Here is a 21597-nt window from a genome sequence, read left to right as displayed (position 1 = left end):
TTTCCGTTATTCTGGATATGCTTGTCGAGGAGAGATCGTGAGCATTTGTCAAATTTTACTGTCCCAGTGCTTGCACCGGTTTACAGATCATTTGATTGGTCCCATCTCTTCACTGATTGAGCCTAGATCTGTGTGAAATGATAAATTGGTGATTATGGTTATCATAAAAAGAACTCTGAATGATGAGAAGTACTAAGTATTTCTCCCACTCAGAATAATCCGAGTTGTGATTCTAGACTGGTTTCACAGAGTTTCAGGAAACTCTCTGGACATTTGAAAGAAGTTCAGATTGTCATGCACATTTGCCAACGAATTCACAAAAATGATTCTAAACAAGCAAACCATGGGGGGTGAAGCTGGAAGACAGTTTGGACACCCCTACTTCTTTCCTCTCTGCTAGGATCTTCATGCTTGACTCGCCACCCTCACCAGTCAAACCCAGTTTGAAATTATCAAAGTTTGGCACATAATTAAAACAAATCCAATCTGAGGAGTTCATGCATCAAATTGTTTGTTGAAACATGGGACCCTAGATCTGTTCAGAGCATGTAGTCTGCACCACATCCTGTTGACAGAAAGGATGACTTTGCCACTTTGGTGCATAAATTGTACCTAATCTCCAAGGCAATTTAGATTTTGTCAGCTTATCCCAGATTAGATTTTAAGGTAGTGGTTTTCTGGACACTCTTAAGATATGGTTTTGCTGTCTTTGCATTGTCTTTGTTACTTTTTAAAGTTGTTTAATATGAGTAGATTCCTTTTAGAAGAAAAAGTTTCTACTAAAAGGGCTGAACATTTTCTAATGAAAGGTTGTGTTGCTAGTCCGTGTGATCATAATTCAATTTTACTTTTTTTGTGTACTGTTTTAATTCTCATCAGTTCTGGCTGTCAAATGTAATTTCTGACTTTCAAGATGCAGCCTTGACACTGAGAGTTGAGAGCTGCACATTATTCCCTTGGGCATAAAAATCCCAAGTTGACAGGTTAACCTTTGCTCCTACCAATCATGCCCCCATAAATGGAATGGTACAGTCCATCTCCAAGGCAAGAAAAGAGAGCTCATACCAGGCATTCTGGGCATACCAGGCATCCCAGAATGCACCTCTCTCTGGGCAGTCGGCCTTCCAAAGTTGTCTGTGCTGATGTGGTGAGCCGGTCCTTTTCTCCCTGTGTCTCCATCGGAGGTTGAAATTGCCAGGGCAGTCAGCGTTTTGGGCTGAAGGATCCTTGTGTCCATCGTTTCAATCTGGGCTTAGAACATTGAAAGAATTTCACCACAATGGTAAGCATCATTCCTTCTTGGTTTTTGTGAATTCTTGTGTGACTCACTTTATGAAAAGTTGTTAGACTGGATACTATGCACATTTACTATATTTTCCTGGGTTATAGAAATATTTATGCTCGTTACAAGTGTACCCTGGTATTCAATATTTACTATACATGTATACTTGTGCACATACGTTCTTTTATTTTGGAACATGATATTCAAAGGTAAACATAACTGTTGAGTCTGAATGTTACTATAAATCAGAAATAAATTTTTATAACGTGTTTCTTTAATGATTTTCATCTCTTGTAACTTCATATTAATTCATTGTTTTGATTAGAGACTTCAAGTCTCTGTACTATTTACATGGTGTGTAAACATGAAATACTAAGTGACCTAAGAAAGTAGCCACACCATAAATTTAGTCTTTGAGTTCTACTCATGATTTAATTTATTCCTAGATATTCCTAGCAGATTCTGTGATCATGAATTTTAGAAATTGCTGTTTTCAGTGCTGTGAAGCTAATAATCTTATTTGACACTTTTTATTTACAGGCACGTGAACCTGGTAAATTCACAGATGACCAGGTTGAAGGTATGTCATTATATATCCTGTAAAACTGTAATTGTGGATAAGCCATTGAAAGCAGTGATTTTCACTGTAAAAAAGATTTTACAGTAAGAACCTTGTAGTAAAAAAAGAACAAACCAGGCATATTGGTCACAGTGTCCCTGTTTTACAAGTGACAAATGGTCATCTTTCTCCTCTTAAAAAACTCTACTGCTGATGTGGACCATTCTGAAAAGCGGATGGAAGGTTTTTGTGTGTTTGAGAACAAGTTCCTTTGCAAATCCTGTTGATTCGGGAACATCAGGGTTAAACCAAAGTTCCATCACAAATTAAATTTGTCCTCGTAGTTGTCGAGGGTTGAATTTGAGTGTGTATGAAAAGGGTCTTGATTTCTCTGATAGTTGTTAGCCTAGGTTGCAGTTTAGTGACAAAAAAGACAGACCTGTCAACTCATTTAGGTGCAAAAATATACATTTTTACACTTCCAATTATATTCACTTGGCGATAGACCATCCCTAACTGTAAATAAACCTTGACTCCAAGATATAAGCATTTGCTAAATAATAGCCAGCTTTAATTTCCCATTTATTTGTCTAGTCTACCAGTAAAGGAGGTTGGGAAGAGTATTTGCTCAAAAAGAGTGTAAGGTTTAGTCAAAATAATGAGTCCGTGCGCATTTGAAATTTGGCCTTAACTTCAGTATTTGCATGGACCCATTGGGAAAACACAGGATTAGTTTACAGTTTCAGGTTGACAAATTTGAATAATGCCCGTTGCTCTCAAGGGCATTGCATAGCCCTGTACATAATGCCAGGGTTAATGCTGGTAACCCCTTTACTGTCAGGAATTCTGAAGCGTAGTTGAAATGGCATGATATTAACCTGAACTCTCGACCCTTTGGTAAGTTATCAGACAGGGTTGTGGGATGAATAAACACCCGAATGATGTGGCAAGAGAGGTCTTGGGACCTAACTTTGGAAGTGAAACACTTTGGTCCAGAAGTATTGAACTTGATTTTTTGTGATGGGTGAATCATATGCAGAATGTGGTCAAAATTTGTTGAATATTTACTTTTGGTATTAAAATTATTTTTGACACAAAATAAGGAAAGCCTAATATTTTGATCCTTGGAGAATTTTTCTCAAAGGCAAAAAGAAAGAAACAAATTATTTTTGCAAAGGAATTGTGAAAATATTTGCTGTTGGAAGGAGCGCTTGCATTGAGAAGCTTACTATTAAAAAGTAGTGACAGGAATACTTAATACTTTTGGGGAGAATATCCTGTCCTGTTTGAAAATGTGCTTTCAGAATCCCATGGTTATTACTGAGTGCAACTGATGTTCAAGAAATTGGAAATTCTAACAACCCTGGCAGGGTGTAATTTTGGACTAAACTAAACAACATTATATTTGCAAAATGGATTAATACGGGTGTTGCTAGATCACCTAATACTCCTAATGTTTGCCAAGTTATTGGCTTGTTTGCAGATCAATATTATACTAGATCTGTTCATTAATTTAGTGATGACAGACACAGTGACCTGTGCATGCATTGGCGCATCCGGTCAACTCTGGCAATTTGAACAGGAGAGTTAGGTGTCGGGAAGATTCATAGACTTTTCATGAGAAGGTGTTGAACCCCAAAAAGCAAACAACACAAACTCTTGAGAGCGACAAAAACAAAGAAAGAAATTAGGATGATGCCGTGTTTGTAGTTACTTACATTTTATGTCATAAATATTTGGAATTGGTGTGACAGTTCATCAAGTTCATAAGACTGACAAGACACAAAATGTTACTTTGAGAAACCACTTTGTGAAATTGAGAGGGATCTCACAAAAGATTCAGTTTTTGAACTGCTAAGGACATAAGCTCATTACTTTTGAATTTTCTCCATTTTAATGTGAAAACTATTTTTTTGTTTTTATTGAATTGATTTATTCAGAAAGTAAACAATGGAATTTCCAAGAAACAAACAGTCAAGACTTAAGTCAAATTCCAATTTTATTATATTCAGCATTTTTTAATATTATGCCAGTATAGAAGTAGCTACCATGGACCCCAGCACACAGTGCAGGTCACACATTCCATTTATGGGAAAAAACAATAGTCAGTGAGCTCTTTTGTAGGATATGTACTGGCTGAGATGCATGACTTTTTGAAAGGGAAGAGGGTTCAGGCCATTTGGAACCCCCCCCCTCCACCTGCCTGTGACCTCTAAGGATATCCAATAGAAGAGAAGCATACCTTTGAATTGGGAAGTCCCTTTAATGCTTCTGGCTTCCGCTTGCCTGGTATGTGAACTCCATGTATGGTGAGTGCCAATGGAATGGCCAGACACCACACACACATATTATACTGAGCTGGTTGCCCCACACCTTATTTGTACATGGCTTCTCCCTAGTATGCACTCAGAGAGAGAGAGAGACTGCGAGCAATGAGATAGTGCTCTTAGCTAGCTGGGCTGCATCTGACTAGGGATGGAGTCAGAGGCTGTATGACGCTGCCTCGTCAGCCTCTGGAAGATTAACAAGATCATGGCTATCAGAACAAATAGCTGTGGCTCTTACCATAGGATGCTGTGCTAGGTGTTAGGATAATTTCGGAATTTTTGAAAGTGTGTCTTGAGAGTTTCAGCCTTTAACTTAAAAGAATCTGAAATTATATTTGATAGGCACTCTTATCTGGTTTCTTGGGACTGAGAAAGGTTTTGTATTTGCTGTAGGATGATAGACATTTGTCTAATTTCTGTGCATCTGTTTCAAACCTCAAAGTATCAGCACACTAAATGATATCAATTTAGTTTGTTTGTAATTCCAAATTGCTATTTGAAGTGTAAAATAATGATTTGTAAATGTTGATGGTATCGACCCCATTCTGAAATGCCGATTCCAAACTTCATTTTGTGCGCTCAGTGTTTACAACTACAGCGCGTTTGATAATGCAGCTGGCTTTACTGACATGTTTCATTTATTCCTTACCAACATGCTCAGTGATTTAACCCTAACCCCCTAGGGTGTCTGTAAATCATATTGAAATTGGAGGATTTGGGACTGTTAGGGTTAATCAGAATTTAATCAAGACAGGGAGGCTGGTACTCTTTTTACAAAAAACATTTTCAGTGGCCTTGCATTCTACTATTTACTCAACTACAAAAGTCTCAAATTATTTCTGTAGCTTGATGGTTGCTAGTCACTCACAAGTAAGAGCTCAAGAGTTTCTCTTTCTTGTGATAAGTGAATACTTGAAAAGATCCCACATAATGGGGCTTGTTCCTTAATATTTCTGATGCCCAAAAGTCAAAGTTATGTCTCCTGTGTGTTAATGTCAATGATTTGCAAAGCATGACTGCAGTACTGTTGTACATCTTTTTGCTGAAACAAACCAGTGAACTATTTGGTAGTACACTTGGTGTGCACTACAACATTGCCGCTTCTCTATTAAAATTGTTTTTATTTCTCTGTGCAGAGTTCAAGGAAATCTTCAATCTCTTTGATAAGATCGGAGACCACAAAATCCCCAGCACAGATGTTGGCAATGTCTGCCGGTGCATTGGCCACAACCCCACGCTGGCAGAGATCAAAAAGCTCATAGGCAAAGCTGATGAATGTAAGAATTGCTGAAGATGTGATCGCTTTACCTTAGAATGAATTATCCTTTTCTAAAACAAAATTGTGTAATCAAGACATTGAGGCATACATTGTATTTACTAGAAATAGTTTATTAATCAGGCTGGTGAGGCATTTTTGCTAACATTTGTGGCTAACTTGAGAATATTATGCGATATCCTAAAATTGACATTGAGCTAGTTTTAAATTATTCTTATGCTTGCCTCAGAAGCAGGGACAACTTGGATTGAACTGATTTCCGTTAGCCACAATCATAGGTTGCATTATTTGGCTATGAACAAATTAATTTCCTTTAACTCAAAACATGTTACATTGTACTTTGAATTCCAGTTGACAGAAGTGCTACAGTTGTACTGCCTTTAAGTAAGAGACTTATTAGGATAAGTGTCTTGTTTTGGATGCTTTTTGTCCTTTTAACCCACTTTAAGAGACAGTTGATATTGTGTTCTTGCTCTTTCAGATGACCGCTTCACGTTTGAGGAATTTCTTCCCATGTTGGTCGACGTGGCAAAAAGCAAAGAAGTGGGGGTGTTTGAGGATTACCTGGAGGGTCTCAAAGTGTTTGATAAGGAAGCGAATGGGTTGATCTCAGCTGCAGAGTTACGCCATGTTCTGACAGCTCTCGGTATGAACTATGGATTGTTTACAGGAACCCCCAAATGTCGCCCTGACTTAAAACCTCATTTGCAAAGACTGCAGTCAAGTTATCAGTTTCATTAACTTGATGATAGCATAATCTCAGACCAGCCTGGCTGTTGAATTGATTCTTGGCCCTGATGAAATCTTGTGATGTTAGAGATTTCTCTGTTTTCATACTTGGAGGAGCCTATCATGTTCCAGTGAGTCACACTCGGAACTGAATCATACATGTTTAGTTTCTGCCATGACATTTTGGCAAGTTCTTCCGTAACAACATTATTTCAAGAAGATCAGTGTATTCTTTTTTTCTAAAACCCAATTCCTTTCAGAGGATTGGAAATAAATAGAAATAGGTCATGCATAGGCTGGCTGTTCAGAAGAGAAATTTACAGTTTGTGTAGAAAGTGTTAAACTAGTTTCAAACCATTCAAAGGGATACTTTAAATTGAGTGTCCCACCTAGGACACTACCGTCAGAACAATCTCGGCCCCATCTTAAGTCTCAAAAATGTTAACTAATAGATGGGCAATTTTAATACTTTTCTTCACTGTAGGTGAGAAGCTTACGGATGATGAAATGGACATCCTGTTGGCTGGTCATGAGAATGAGAAAGGAATGATTGATTATGAAAGTAAGTTGGTCAAGAATAGGGAAACATGGACTAACAGGTGCTGCATATCACCAGCTAGTCAAGGGCAAATCCAGTGGGACTGAGGGGAGCCAGTGATGCTTTGTTCCCTCCAAAAGGAGTCCTCCAGTGTGTTTGTGAAAAGTGACCAGAGAAGGGCAGTTTTTCTACTTTCTTTACTTTCCAAAAGCATAAAACGGTAGCAAAATGTAGCCTCGATTGTCGGAAAGGCCATACAAGATTTTCAAACTTTTGACCCCCTCAAAAGAAAAATTTGGGGGGGGTTACAAAAAATTTGATTGTGGTTCTGTGAATGTGGTGTTTTTGTTGTAATCATTTTGGCAAGTCAGTCAACATGGAATGGGCTCGTTTGTAGAAGGTGTGGACAGTATCATTACATGTCTGTCAGGCTTATCCTCAGGACTAGGACTCTAGTTTGGCATTAATCCTTTGACCAGCATTTCAGGCATCGCTCGGGCTCCAGTAGATATTTATGGAAAGCAATATCTCTTCCAGAATGAGCCTGAAAAATTAATCCAGATTTGGACGTGGGTCTGGATTATTTTGCTTATTTAGTGGCTTAAAGTTAGATGAGCTAGGAGAACAAGTATAATTGTTTCTTTGAGAAGATGGAAAGATTTTGGAAAACTGGGGGGTCCATTGCAGTGTATTTCTATATTTTCTAGCTTATTTACCCTTATTTAGACCAAAGACTCATCTGTGCAAAGCAGATTACATTGTAATTTTCCACCTCTCTTCTCTTCTGTCTTTCTGTAGAATGGATCAAGAGCATTATGGTCACGCTTCAAGACTAGCTGCTAGTCCCCATTCACTGCCTTACATCTGTCTGTTGGATTTTTAATGTGTTTGAAAAGATGTCTTCCAGAAAGTAAACCAAACCCTAAGAATGAAACTGCCGACTAAAGTTGATTTTGCTCAAGGGTCAATCTTGTAAATAAGACTCACTCAAGAAATCGACAGCATTTGAAGAACAAACAAGCCAAGTTTTAGTCCCTTTCTGTGCAGTGTTAACCAGCGATTTAAGATCTCACCCAAGGATTCCAAAACACTGTGCTTAAAGTGTTTTCCTCCTCCAGCACAATTCTAATGCTTGATCATATCCCAATCCTCGTGTTTTAGTCCATCTGCTATTTCAAGCAGTGTTTGTGTCAACCACTCGGCTTCAGTTGATGAATCTGACATTCAGGTTTAGAACTTACACCTCTTCAACGATTTAATAGTGTGCTAAGATTTCATGGAATTTCTTTAATAAATCCTCCTTTCCCAATCCAGCACTGAGTTACCTTCAACTGTGTTATGTAAACATGCCATTGTAACCAATTAATTAGTTATAGCTATCTCCGGCCTAAGTTACAAGTTAAGACATACAACAGGTTCGATTTGTGACAATCTATGTTAAATTCTCCTTTGCAATCAAAAGCTGGAAGAAATTAACAGTAAGATTCTCACCAAAGGGTATCAAAGATGATTTTCTAGCATGGTGGGGTTGGGCAATCTTTTGTACAGGATAATTTTAATTGTCACCTTCTACACTCAAAACACTTTTTTTCATGTGAATACAGAAATATATTTAAAAGTGTCAGGTTAGGTAATTATTTGAAATAGTTAACAGGCTAGATTGTGCAATTGTAGTTGATGTAGAAAATTATATTTATTTATCTCTTGCTATCAAACAGTTGGATAGCCTGTGTGTTCCAAACTCTTTATTTACAAAATGAGTGAGAAGAATTGACATGTGACTTGCCTAGGTTGTGATGAAATGGTTCACTTTAAATGCTAGCTAATGTACTATTTTGTACAGGAACGTATTGTGCAGAATTTCTCAGACTTGATTACTCCAAAAAACTGGTAAAAAACTGTTGCATTTCATTAAAAACAATCTGTTATTTCAAGGTCTCTGAGAGATGCAGTCTGTTCTTAAGGTTGTACTGTTTCCTGTGCTGCCGTGGTTACCTTGTCATTTGCATAATTTATGCAGATAACATCTACATTTCGATCACATTTCCATCTTATACAAGTTGTTGCCAATAAGTAGCATTTGTATATGCAGTATTTTCTAAAATATTATACAGCTTACAGTCTCTATACAGTAGTAGCCATGGTAACAATGACAATGCAGTGCTATTATTTACATTTTCATGTAAGTGCAGCTTGTTAATGCAATATAAAATGAAACTTGCAGTTTCAAGCCACCATGACAGTTTTGATACACATCATTTTGCTTGTTGTTTTCAGGCATTTGTAATTTTGAAAAGAACATCTTGGTAACTAAACATTTAAATTCTCGGTAGAATTTCTCAGTTACCACCCAATTTACAGCGTATCTGAACATCCTCTGACCCATTCTACCAAGCAGGGGATCCCCTTTTGAATGTTGATCATAACAATTGGCCTTTGATGCTGAACAGGAAAATGGAAGTCTAATGTTTACTTTTCATCCGCGCAAGTTACGTATACTGTGAGCCGCTGCCTTCAAAACTGGACCCCACCCCCCCCAAAAAATAAGTGCATTCTGGATTGTTCAGCAACTGTTGGCATCCCCACCTTTTAGCTTCCTGGCAGCTTTCTATGAATATTGTTCATCAGCAAGAACTACAGTAGGGTGAGTTATTCTTTCAAGCCACCAGCAAGGTTAACTTGTTAACAAGAAGGTCTACAGTTCAGCTGAATAAGTCTGTCGTTAAATTTGGTCCTCTGTAGTTTTGTTTTGCACAAGTCAAAAGTCTGCAGTAAAGACTTAGTTGCAATCACGTCATTTTACAAGGCTTTTATTTATTTGAATTTTATTTATTCGAATGACCTGTTACAAAGGGATTCTTTTTCATTTCTCATCTGTTGTTCGCTAAATTTGTGTGACCCGAGTTTCAGTGGACTTGAAAGACAATATTGTGCCAAAAGAGAGCACTGCCAAATCAGGCAAGGTTAATGAAGTGTGGATCCTGTTGGTTTTGGCAGTCAAAATTTTTGTAATTTTCCACTTTGTTTCCTTTTCAGCACTGAGTTTGAAAAGTGCCTTTGTGAGCATTGTGACAACTGGATGGTTTGCAAATCTCACAGCCCTGTTTCCATATGTCTATACTTCAGCTGGAAGATTCACACTTGCAACTTATCAGGTGATTTGTGTTTGTCTTTGTCTGTAACTCAAATGTTGAAATAACTTGAATAACGCAAAATCTGTACACCTTGCCATCTGAAAACGTTGCTCCCAATCAAGCCAGTCATATGAACATGTACACGTACTTGGTATAGTCGAGTACAATAACAACTGAAGTTCAATGATATCAAAGATATTTAAACAAAATATTTCTATCATGTAAGCTTTCCATCAATTAAAGTTGTTCCCTTCCCAATCAAGCCGGTCCTATAAACTAGCGCTTGTTACAGTCAATCCAATATCTATGATATACATGTACTACAACAATATATAAGCTATTTAAACAAAATATTTCTATCATTTAAGCTTTCCATCAATTAAAGTTGTTCACTTCTCAATTAATCCATTCTCTACACTAGCGCTTGTTACAGTCAAATCCAATATCAATGATATACTACAACAATACATAAGCTATTTAAACAAAACATTTCTACCATGAACATTTTCTACCATGCAAACTAGAAGTGTAGGAGTGTCTTTTCAACTTGGGTTAATTCTACCGATATATTTCGTAAATTGTTAGACATGAGATTTGTAAACCTTTGATGATTAAATATTAAAATCAAAGACTTGAAGTCATAAAAAAGAAAAAAGATTTTCAGACAGAATTAATTTATGTAATTCCTTTGGAAAAATAACAATTATCTACACTAGTAAATATGAATGTGATGTTTAAACATTTCAAAGAACAAATGCTTAGAAACTTTGAAACAGATTTAAAATGACTTTCAACTTGGTATTTACACCATTGGCTCACAGATTCACTTTGCAGAAAAAAAAATTCAATTTCAAATTAACAAAGTATTCATTTTATAACATCCACCAATCAACAGGCGAAATCATTAAGAATATCCAAATAAAATTCTCTTTACTTCCCCAGCCTCAGCAGTAACCATCCCGTCATACAATGGCTCTTCTTGCTGTACGTGCAGCAGAAAGAAACTTGGTATTGAAAATAGTAATGTTAAAATGGAAGAAGTGTCACCAATCATTGGGAGTGTATATTTTTTATTCATTTAAGTGCTACAGTTGCAAACTCCAAAATGTTCATCATAACATGACGTTTTAATGAATCAGACATTTCTTGATGGATTTAAGTTCTGTACCTTATGTAACTTCTAGGCTGAAAGGTTTGTTCAAATCTTAATCTTTTTTCCTTGCCAAATTGAGTACTTGGGATTGCTGGGAGCCAGCATCCCAACAAATGAAAAGACAATAAGCATGCAATAAAAGCATATCTCCAAAACTTGCTTTCATGAAATTTGACTTTGTAGTTCTCTTGGCATTTGTTAACAGTTTGACTGTCATCTTTAGGTAGAAATATACGTACCGGTACACAAGAATACTCTGGTTTTCATCATTGTGTGTTTCACCACTATAAATCTGTAATTGATCTTTTTTTGTGTTCTTCTTTGTTTTACTTTATAACACAAGCTCTGAGTGTATTTGCTGTCAACTATTACACCATTGGAGTAGTACAGAATTTTATGAACTGCTCTTTCCTCTAATTGACAGATTTGAATATGAACCTTGTTATTGGCTGCTGTGCTTGGATGCTCTTTCAACAATTTTCTGAAGGATGTTGCTAAGATGGTAAGTTGATCCCCAAACCACCCTCATCCCCACAGCAGCTGCCTTTACACTCTGTGATATATTAGTGTAGACTTTACACCAGTCAACACTAGTTTCCCATCAATGGTGTATGTGATTCCTCTTGAATTGTTCTCTATCTCATCTCCAGAGATGGATCGCAGGAGCTTGCCATTTGGACTGTAGCATTCGACTGCAGCCTTATAAGTTGGTGTTAGTACTGGCGTAGGAACTCTTTTAACTGAACTGAGCTTCATTGTAGTTGTAACTGCAGTGGGAATTCTAAAAGAAAATCCACCGCTCATTGATGTTGCCCCATAAGATGCTGGACTTACAGCTGGTGATGCTGCATCTTGTCGCTCCAGACCAGATACAATTGTATAGATATAACCGCCCTTATCGCAACACACCCCATAAGGGCAGTTGGGATCTTCTTCCTTTCTGATTTGAACTGTGAATTTAATATTACCTTCATAATCAACACTCATTAGCCATTTCTTGTTGCTGTTAGTATAAATGATCTGTTGGTTGCTGATGGTCATGTAACTGTCAATCATTGGAGCAGGCAGTGCTCTGATGATGGATCCGTCTGGGTTGTGGAGAGAGATTTGTTCCTTGTCCTTGTAGCCCACTGCTATCAGATTGTTGTCATCCACAGCAAGGCATGTCGGTGTGCTGTCAATGTCTGCCTCTCGACCTGGGTTGAACTGATGGAGAAACTGGTATTCCTTGTTGAAGATCTTGACATTGGACTCAAACAGAATAATGAACTGGTCTTCTTTGTTGACTTCAAAATCGACAGGCTGCTTTACTGCCCCTGGATCCTCACCCTGCAGTTGGCTGATTGGGCAGACGTGAAGGATCTTGCAATCTGGACTCAGCTTTGTAAGGTTCTGTTGGCCTTTGTTAACCACCACCACGTCATTTGTGGAGAGTGATGCAATCAGTTCTCCAGTGATGTTTGAGTTACTCAATAACTCCCATTTTTCTTCCAGCAGCAGATAGCCAAGCTCAGTTTCTGTCTGATTCTCGGCAAAGCTGATGAAGGAAAGTTCAGGGCCTACATGATCTAGTTCCTTGACCACATCCTTGTAGTCATGCAGAAGCTCTTGCCGTATTTTTAAGACATCCAGCTGATTGGCCTCAGTCATATCCCCGTGCACCCTTCCCATTGTGTGCTCTGCAAATACCAACTCGGCCAGTTTCTTGTCCTTTCTCTTGAATGCCGCATGTGCCTGCTGTAGGAGTTGTGTCTCCTTCTGTCTGATCTTGGCCAACTCCATCTCGGCCTTCTGAGAAATCTGCTGTTCCGTCTGAGCCAGCATCATGTTCAATCTTTTGCGAGAGGACTCCCAGTTTGTCAGAATTGGTGTGGCTATGTTAGCAGAATTATATTTGACAACATGGGAGACCAGTTCACGAGCGCGGTACAAGCAAATGTCTATAGCAGTCTTGAACAAAACTGTGCACAGGTTCTTTGTGGCCGGAAGAGGAACAAATTTTGCAGATCAGCTGTTCGCATGAGTTGCAGTAGAAGCAGAGTTCCTGACTAGGATGGTTGTCACACATAGAGATGTAGCTTTTTGTTGATACAGGCTTGGCCATCATTGCTTCACTCAGCTCTGCCAGAGATGTCACTTTGTGGGTCCGCAGTGCAGCCAGCCGCTGATGTGCCTTCTTACACTCTTGGCAGAGATAATGCCCACAGTCCATACAACAGGATATTGCTTCATTGCTTTCATCACATGCCTGACACATGACCATTGATCCTTCATCTTGTAAGAGTTGTTCCTGCTTTACTACTTCCTGCACCAAGGCAATCAGAGTGTAGTTGGTGTTCAACTTATCCACTCCACCCTCAGGCAAGGTGGTCTCTCTCTTGCACAGTGGACATGTTACCTTGTCATCATTCAGATGTTGGCTCTGCTTGAGTTCTTGGAGGCATTTCAGGCAGAAGCTGTGTGAGCAATGCAGCATCTTGGGTTCTTGGTAACAGGTGTGGCAGATGGAACATTCTAGGTGACCCTGGATGATGGAACCCAAAACTGACTCTACTGTCATACTGGCTGCCATCTTGAAAGCTACAGATTCCAAGAGTGAATGAAAGAAAGGTCGCAGTCAGTTCTGTGGTCGAGAGGTACATGTACCTTGCCCACTTCAAGAATCCAAATCAGTGCATGAAGGGCTAGCATGCACTATTTGAGTCTATACTGAATACCTGGAGGTCATAGGGGTTAAAGCATACCGTGCTCACTACATGTAAGAAAGTTGACCTGTGGATGATAGACATACATAATACCACGTATTATTATAATCCTGCCCAAGCCAAAACTGTAGTCTACTTTGGCATTTGAAATAGGGTACCCCAGAGACCGGTTTGGCAAAAGACTTGGTATTTGATTTTGACACTGTGTTGACAAAAATCTTAATTGTGGTGACGGACATTGTATTTCAAGCATTTCTAACTTGGATCAAGCAATTTGTTGACAAAAATCTTAATTGTGGTGACGGACATTGTATTTCAAGCATTTCTAACTTGGATCAAGCAATTTGTATTACAAAAAAAGTAGCATAAGTTAAAGCAGACTCATGCCGTGTAAAATAATACTGTACATTTTTCTGTGACTGACAAATAAAAAGATGTCTTTTTTTTATATGGTACACCATGTTAAAAGTCAGACTGTAAATAGTATCCACCGTCAAGTTTTGACAGACATTGTGGCACCGCGCCCTTCCGACGAAGGCGAGGGCGCCCTCCTCCTCGAGGCGCGGTGCGTCGGACGGCACGCCGGAGAGTCCCTGAGCAGCTAGGGACGAGTCCGTTGGGACTGAAGTATACCGTCCCCCAAGAAAGTTGGTCTTCGTCGAGATGATGGCTAATCTGATTGGTCGAAACTTAATGACGTAACCCAGACAGACCTGACTTGAAATAAACTTCGCCTGGACTCCTGACTTATATACAACAATTACTAAGCGGCTGGTTTATTCATCAACACACTCGACCAATACACCAGTAGAGGGCGCTATTGACAGGGAAACTGCGTGATTATACGTGACCGGACTTCGCCCAGACCATTCGGACTTAGGCACAGTCACACTTGGCTAGGTGACTTTAACCCTTGCACAGGATTCTCGACCCGGCCTTACATCCGGATCAGCCCTTGATCAGGATGACTAATCCTTGCTTGTGCGCGCCTTTCATAGCCTTTGCGCTGCTTTGACCATGCCTGCGTACGCGCTCACGTGACCAAGCAGTGACTTCCGCTGCCCTATTGCACAACGTACAAGGCGGAGCCTATGCGCCGCGCTCGCATATCACCTGCTATGCGCGCCTAATGTCTGCCTCTGTTACTGGGCAGAGCGCCCACCACGCCCAGTGACTATATAGCGCCCTCTGTCACGTCACATTATCCCGAACAGTCCCAATTCCTCCAATTTTAATACGATTTTACATACACCCTAGGGGGTTAGGGTTATTCTTTGTTCTTGCCTTTCTTTATTCTTACTAACATGCAGATTTCTTGTCTTTTGATCTATTTTACTTGATAAAATGATACCAGTATCACGTGTGATTCTGACATCATTACTGATCTGGACACACTGCTGTATACCCACATTTGACGCACAATACGTATTTCAGGGTGTGGCAATTGGGTGCGTGTCGTAAGAGTGACACCTCAAAAGTCCAAATTCTTGGACTTACGAGGCATCGGACCTATGAGGCGTCGGACTTATGAGGCGTCGGACTTATGGACTTTTTCAAATGCTTTTTGGGACTTATGAGGCTTCGGAATTATGAGATGTTGGACTTACGAGCTGACCCCATGGCTATCATACTTAGATTATGGTGTTTCATGTTTGTCAGGCTGTATACATGTATATAACATGCCTTAGTTGTATTCACCTGTGCAGTCATGCTTACCAAATCCTCTCTGAAAGACCTTCCAAAACTTTCTTTTGGGGGATATTTCTTTCCAAGTAGTTGAATGAAGTAAGATTCTGCACAGCCCATGTACAACAGTGTAGATGTACATAACAAAACATTGGTATGTACATATGTACATGTATGTACTCATATGGAATCACTTGTTGTGCTGAAGTACAAGGTGGCTTATGGTTTATTATTATTATGAATGGTTTATTTATTTTAACTGTATTCCTCGCCGCCAGGGGCAGAATTGTGAATACAATTTGCATGTACATTAAAACAAATAAATATACAATAATATGTACAATTACAAAAGAAAAGGGTATTAAAAAGCTAACAGCCTTAAATTTCTACAAAGCCTTGGAGTAAACAGGGCCATTATGATCAATAATACATTCTAAAAGGGTTAAAATTAAAATGACAAAAAATTGAATCAACGGAAATCAAAATTTATTTACAAACATTAACAATGTACTTGGACAAAAGGGCGAAAATACAGAGAGGGAAGAGGAAACAAAACATATAGGGCTAAGGAGGGTCAAAATGGGGGAGGGGGTAAGGGGGGGGGGGTCAGGAGGAAGAGCGGTCAAAAGGAAGAGGAGGGGGATCAAAACACACAATATTACCAAGGGAACATTAGATAGGAAGGACAATTACGACGCAGGAACCACATTATCATTTGTATTAAAAGCATTAAAAAATGAACCAGAGCAAGTAAACGATAAGGTCTGATTCTATTATTGGCAGGACAAATAAACTCAACATGGAGCTAATAGGTTTAGTCAGACACACTGTTAAGCAGCTTTATCAATCCTACAAAAGGGCTGTTCTGATACCTCCTTGTACGACAGAAAGGCACTGTTATAGTTGTAGAATTTCTTAACTGACGACCATGTGACTGATGACGAGTCAGAGGAATCCAAGTACGAAAATGCTTTGAGGTGAGCAGAGACTGACCAAACTTAATACACAATTGGTTTTGCCTTTGACTGAGAGTGAGCATGCCACAAGAAACAAGTGCATCACTGATCATAACCATTGTATTCATTGCGCATTACCTTGACCCTTGACTTGTATTACATTGCAGAATGACAAAGGCGTGTAGATTTTATTGGTTGCGATCTATTCTATAACTCCGGAGGTTCTTTGTATTTCATTGGTCTTTTTCAAATTCCCAAATGTGACCTTTTCATTGGCTTTGTATAAATATAATGAAGACAAGCATCATTGTAAAAAAAAGCAAAGATTTTATTTAAACTATTGCTATAAAAGTAACTTCCCTCCATTTTTTCCACCATTTCGACCAATGCTGACAAAAAGAGAGTTGTAATCAAGTCACATGCAAATTCACTGGAAATGATATAACTACAGTTGATCATTGAACTACCATGTGACTACATTTCCATAACGTGAAATGTTAACAGTTTGATATTGAGTATGCCATCCTCTGTCTCTGATGACTTAGACTGGCTTTTTTACCCATGCTGCATTACAGATGTCATACAAGACCTGCCTTTGCACAAAATTTCGTTCAAATGGGCTCATAGCATGACTATGACACTATGCACCATTGTAAACAATGTGATGTAATCATTCAATGAGCCATTGTAATGCAGGTCCAGTGAGACAAATACCAACAAATTCCAGGTAATCTTAAAAGTTTTGCAAATGACTGTATAAAAATAGCCAGCGGCAAAGGAACTCTTATGTCATTTTTCATCTCTTAATTATTCCTTCAATACATACGTTGCACTCCTGATTGGCCGTTACCACAGGGTGGTCATTATAAAGATACAAAGCATCTAGTGAGTGAGATCTCTGAAGAGCTTTAATGAGGTGTTCTCTCACAGTCATCAAGTGTCGGAAGGGCTGTCCATTTTAAAGAAACTTGAGTTTGATTCTACAGGAAATCTGAATGAAATGTGAAATATACATGTATGTACTGCTTTAACTTGAAATTGAGCAGAAATTCATATTACAGGCTGGACTCATCTAAGAAATATGGTCTCTTCTCAGTCTCCGTGATAAAAACATATGACTTAAAACTTAAAAAAGAAACATCATGCTAATTGAAACAGTGGTATTCTCCGTCACTGTCTTTCCATTACTAGGCAAGAAAACACTGATATCTTGGCCAAATACCAGCATGGCTTTGGGCCTAATAAACAAAGTAAACTCTGGGCAGGCATTCAATAATCCTGTCTAGCTTGGCACTTGCCTCTCAGGTTTCAAGCCAAGGGCCAGTCCTATCCCTTCCAGATAACCAATAGACACTAGCTCAAGCTAGTGACCCCTCAAGTGTCAAGTGTTTTGCTATGATGAAGCTACAATAACAATCATTTTCCACAAGATATCATGATATTCATGTAAGCTTGTTCACGGAGCTATTTCTATCACATGGTGCAGGAGTACAAATTCCAGCTTGCCATGCTTTTTCAACAGTAAATATTTCATCAATGCATTGACTGGAGAATTGTAAATCTGTTCAACCAGACTTGTAGACTTGACTTTGGCCCAAGTTGGCCTTGAGTGGCTATATTTTGTGAATCATGAATTGACTTGTAATTATCAGTTTTTGACTTGGGACTTGACTTGGACTTGCACATTATGACTTGCAACACAAGTCAATCAAAAACATTTAAGTTTTAAATTAGGACTTTCACTGTGAGCCTTAATTGCATTTTTAGAGTAAGACTTCCTTCCGCTTACAACTTCTACTTTGGTCTTGTCTGACACAACACAACAAGGGTACTATGTTGTTGCTTACTATTTCACAAACCAGAAACATCTATTCAGAGAAAAAGAAGTTATTTTTTTCGGAGGTATTAAAAATCATGTTTGTATCTCCAATATTCAACTCTAATTCTCGGGCTTATTTATATGCACATCTTCTTATTCCTGATCTTTGAATACGCTACTAATTTTCACATCTTTTGATCCCTACATCAACAGGGATATCAGTCCTTACAGACCCATACAACTTTTAACATCTGGACAATTGAAGGGTCTTATAACCTGAATTTAAAGTTTATTGCACATCTATTTTAGGGTGTGGCCAAATTCAAGCTCTTGTGTTAGATTAGGAATTTCGTTTCTATAAGAAAGTAAACATACCTGAATACATTGCGTAAGTAACCCCCATTTCACCTGTACACTAGGTGCTTACCTTGTATCACAAATCTTTGCAAAGCTGGAATCCATCCCCTGTGGAATACAAGTCTTGAACACTTGACTGCAACTCAGTGACAGTTGAGGGAGGATTTTTTTTTTTTTTGCTTGCCATTACAAAGGAGTAATGAATTGTGTCAAACAGCCGCTCCGTTTATTCCTTCTTTGCAGACCAATTCCAATTGATGTGCATTGAATCATCTGCCTTTGGGAACTCTGCAACTCTGACATTTCAAGTTTCTTTTCATGTACACCTGTCAAGAATGAGTGACTTTATTCATTTCAGGTTGTTATCATATCCAAGGTGATCTTGTTGTAAGAAAGTGTAGAAATATTTGTCCTGAAACAGTCCTGTATTTCTGCTGCATTTGTTTCAGATAGGTGGAAAACTTAGTCCTTATTAAGTCATCAAGTTGATAGGCTGCTAGGAGATCACAAACCAATCGTAAATTGAAGTCAGTGTTTTTTCAGATGAACTTTCAGAAATGTCTTTTGGTTGCTGTTAATCTCCTGTTCACTTATGACTTGATCAGTTTCCTGGCACTTTCATGACTAAATTACAAATGTGTATGAAGTTGGTACTGTTGGATACTGAGTCAGTGAGGGGTCACCAAAGTGTTGATCCTATCGATTTTTCAATCAATTTCTGTGCACATACATTTTTGTGTTTTTTCCTTTAAAGGTGAAAGTGTGTCTGCAGATACTCTGATATACTAGTATGTTCCTATTGTAGCCGGAAGAGTATGTTGGCTTGCAACGTTACTTAGATCAGATAATTGCTTCCTTTGTTACTTTCTGTTTTGATCAGAAGTTATGTACATTTGTCCTTCTCCAACATGGTCTTTGGCAAATTTACAATATTTCTTCTCCCTGGTTAGAGACAGACATATTTATTTCTTTGTTACTAGAATAGATCCATAGTAGACTCCAACATAATTTTCAAGGTGAGGAATGAAGGTGGTCATAAGAATTTGAGTTAAATTTCCTCCCCCATAAATACCTAGTCATCTACAACATACCCTAGACTGTATGAGAAAATTCACAACTGAAAAACACGAATAAATAACAGAGCACAAATGGTCTATTTTATGAGTTTATCTAGTGTTATTTAAAACTATATGAGCTTCTCTACAATTGCCTACATTTCACTGATTGCCATGGCAGCACTGGGGTAAAGGGTATATTGCTGTTTGTTAAAGGAGCATTAGATTGAGAAAATTGGGATTTATTTTAGTAATCTTCCTCATGCTGTTTAAAATAAAAATGTGTTTTTTCCAGTGTTCCATATAAAAAGTCAAAAGGAGCAACAAAACTTTACATATCAATTGTCTAGGTTGTGGTGACATTTTCACTTTGAATGCTAACTAATGTACCATTGGTACAGAAGCTAACTATTCGTGCAGAATTTCTCAGACTTGATTATGCCAAAAATTTGGTAAACAACTCTTGCATTTCATTAAACACAACCTGTTATTTCAAGGTCTCTTGTGAGATTATTAAGGTTGTACTGATTCCTTTGCTGCCGTGGTTAGTTGGTCATTTGCATAATTTATTCACATACATAACCTGTGTTTCAAGCACATTTCCATCTTTATCCAAGTTGTCAGTAAGTATTACATAGTGCAGTATTTGTTATTAAACATACATGTATATAGCTTACTTAAAGGTTGATATTGTGGTAGCCATGTTTACAATGACCCTTTGCTAAGTCAGGCAAGATTATGGAAGTGTTGATACCGTAGGTTTTTGTTCGTGAAAATCTTTGTAAAATTTCATTTCATTTCCTTTCCAGCACTAAATATGGAAGATTTCTTTGTGAACACTGCGACAACTGGATGGTTACCAAATCTCACAGCCTTTGTCTCCAAACATTGTCATTTCAGCTGAAAAGCTCACACTTGCAACTTATCAGTTGAGGTTTTCCTTCTGCTTTCTAAATCGGAAAGATTGAAATTAGGGACAAGACGTTTTAGAGTGAAAAATCACTCTGAATTTAGACTGAAAAAGGCTGAAAATAGCCCCTTCCAGTGGAAGCTCGAGTGAAATTTCACTCTTCTAGAGTGAACAAATTTCACTCCAATTCGTCTGGTCCTTAATTTCAATCGGAGGGATTGAATTTTCACTCAAATAGAGTGAATTTTTGCTCTTTGGAATTTAGAGAGTGTACTTCCAATGTTTTGAATTAAATTGAACAACACAGATTATGTGCACCTTGCCCATTTGAAAAAATTGCCCCCCTCCCAATCAAGCCTATAAACGTCCACTTGTTATGGTCAAGTGCAATAAAAGTTGATATACAATCATATTAAAGCTCTTCCAACTAAGTATTTCTACATGTACCATGTACACTTTGACCAATTAAAGTTGCTCCCTTCCCAACTAGCCAGTCCTACAAAAAAAGAGCTTGGTACAGTACAATAACAGCTGATATACAGCGATCTTGAAGCTATTTAAACAAAATATTTCTACCATGTACACTTTTCCATCAATTAAAGTTGTTCACTTCCCAATCAAGCCGGTCCTATAAACTAGCGCTTGTTACAGTTAAGTCCAATAGCAATGATATACGTGTACTACAACAATATATAAGCTATTTAAACAAAATATTTCTATCATGTAAGCTTTCCATCAATTAAAGTTGTTCACTTCCCAATCAAGCCGGTCCTATAAACTAGCGCTTGTTACAGTCAATCCAATATCTATGATATACATGTACTACAACAATATATAAGCTATTTAAACAAAATATTTCTATCATGTAAGCTTTCCATCAATTAAAGTTGTTCCCTTCCCAATCAAGTCCGTTCTCTACACTAGCGCTTGTTACAGTCAAATCCAAATCAATGATATACTACAACAATACATAAGCTATTTAAACAAAACATTTCTACCGTGACCACTTTCTATCATGCAAACTAGAAGTGTAGGAGTGTCTTTTCAACTTGGGTTAATTCTACCGACATATTTTGTAAATTGTTAGACATGAGAATTGTAAACCTTTGAT

General features: G+C 38.2%; 1 protein-coding gene, 1 long non-coding RNA gene and 1 pseudogene across 2 annotated transcripts in view; 2 read left to right on the top strand and 1 right to left on the bottom strand.

Moving 5' to 3' along the window:
* Nucleotides 1-1092: 1092 nt before the first annotated feature.
* LOC110977347 (myosin light chain 3, skeletal muscle isoform-like) lies at nt 1093-8645 on the top strand. The gene is made up of 6 exons (XM_022231383.2): nt 1093-1282; nt 1823-1862; nt 5305-5445; nt 5926-6090; nt 6658-6735; nt 7510-8645. The coding sequence occupies exons 1-6, from the start codon at nt 1280-1282 to the stop codon at nt 7545-7547; spliced, it is 465 nt and encodes a 154-aa protein (XP_022087075.1). The 5' UTR covers nt 1093-1279; the 3' UTR covers nt 7548-8645.
* Nucleotides 7966-13578, bottom strand: LOC110975376 (uncharacterized; annotated as a pseudogene).
* LOC110975385 (uncharacterized) overlaps nt 11420-21597 on the top strand; it is a 34245-nt gene continuing 24067 nt past the window's right edge. The window contains exon 1 of the long non-coding RNA XR_015426232.1: nt 11420-11500. This is a non-coding gene — a long non-coding RNA (uncharacterized LOC110975385). The remainder of the gene's footprint in view (nt 11501-21597) is intronic.

Source organism: Acanthaster planci, linkage group LG08, assembly GCF_054643075.1.
Source record: "Acanthaster planci isolate LZ-2023a linkage group LG08, COTS_SCS, whole genome shotgun sequence".
Lineage (NCBI taxonomy): Eukaryota > Metazoa > Echinodermata > Asteroidea > Valvatida > Acanthasteridae > Acanthaster > Acanthaster planci.
This window is presented reverse-complemented; position numbering and strand designations above follow the sequence as displayed.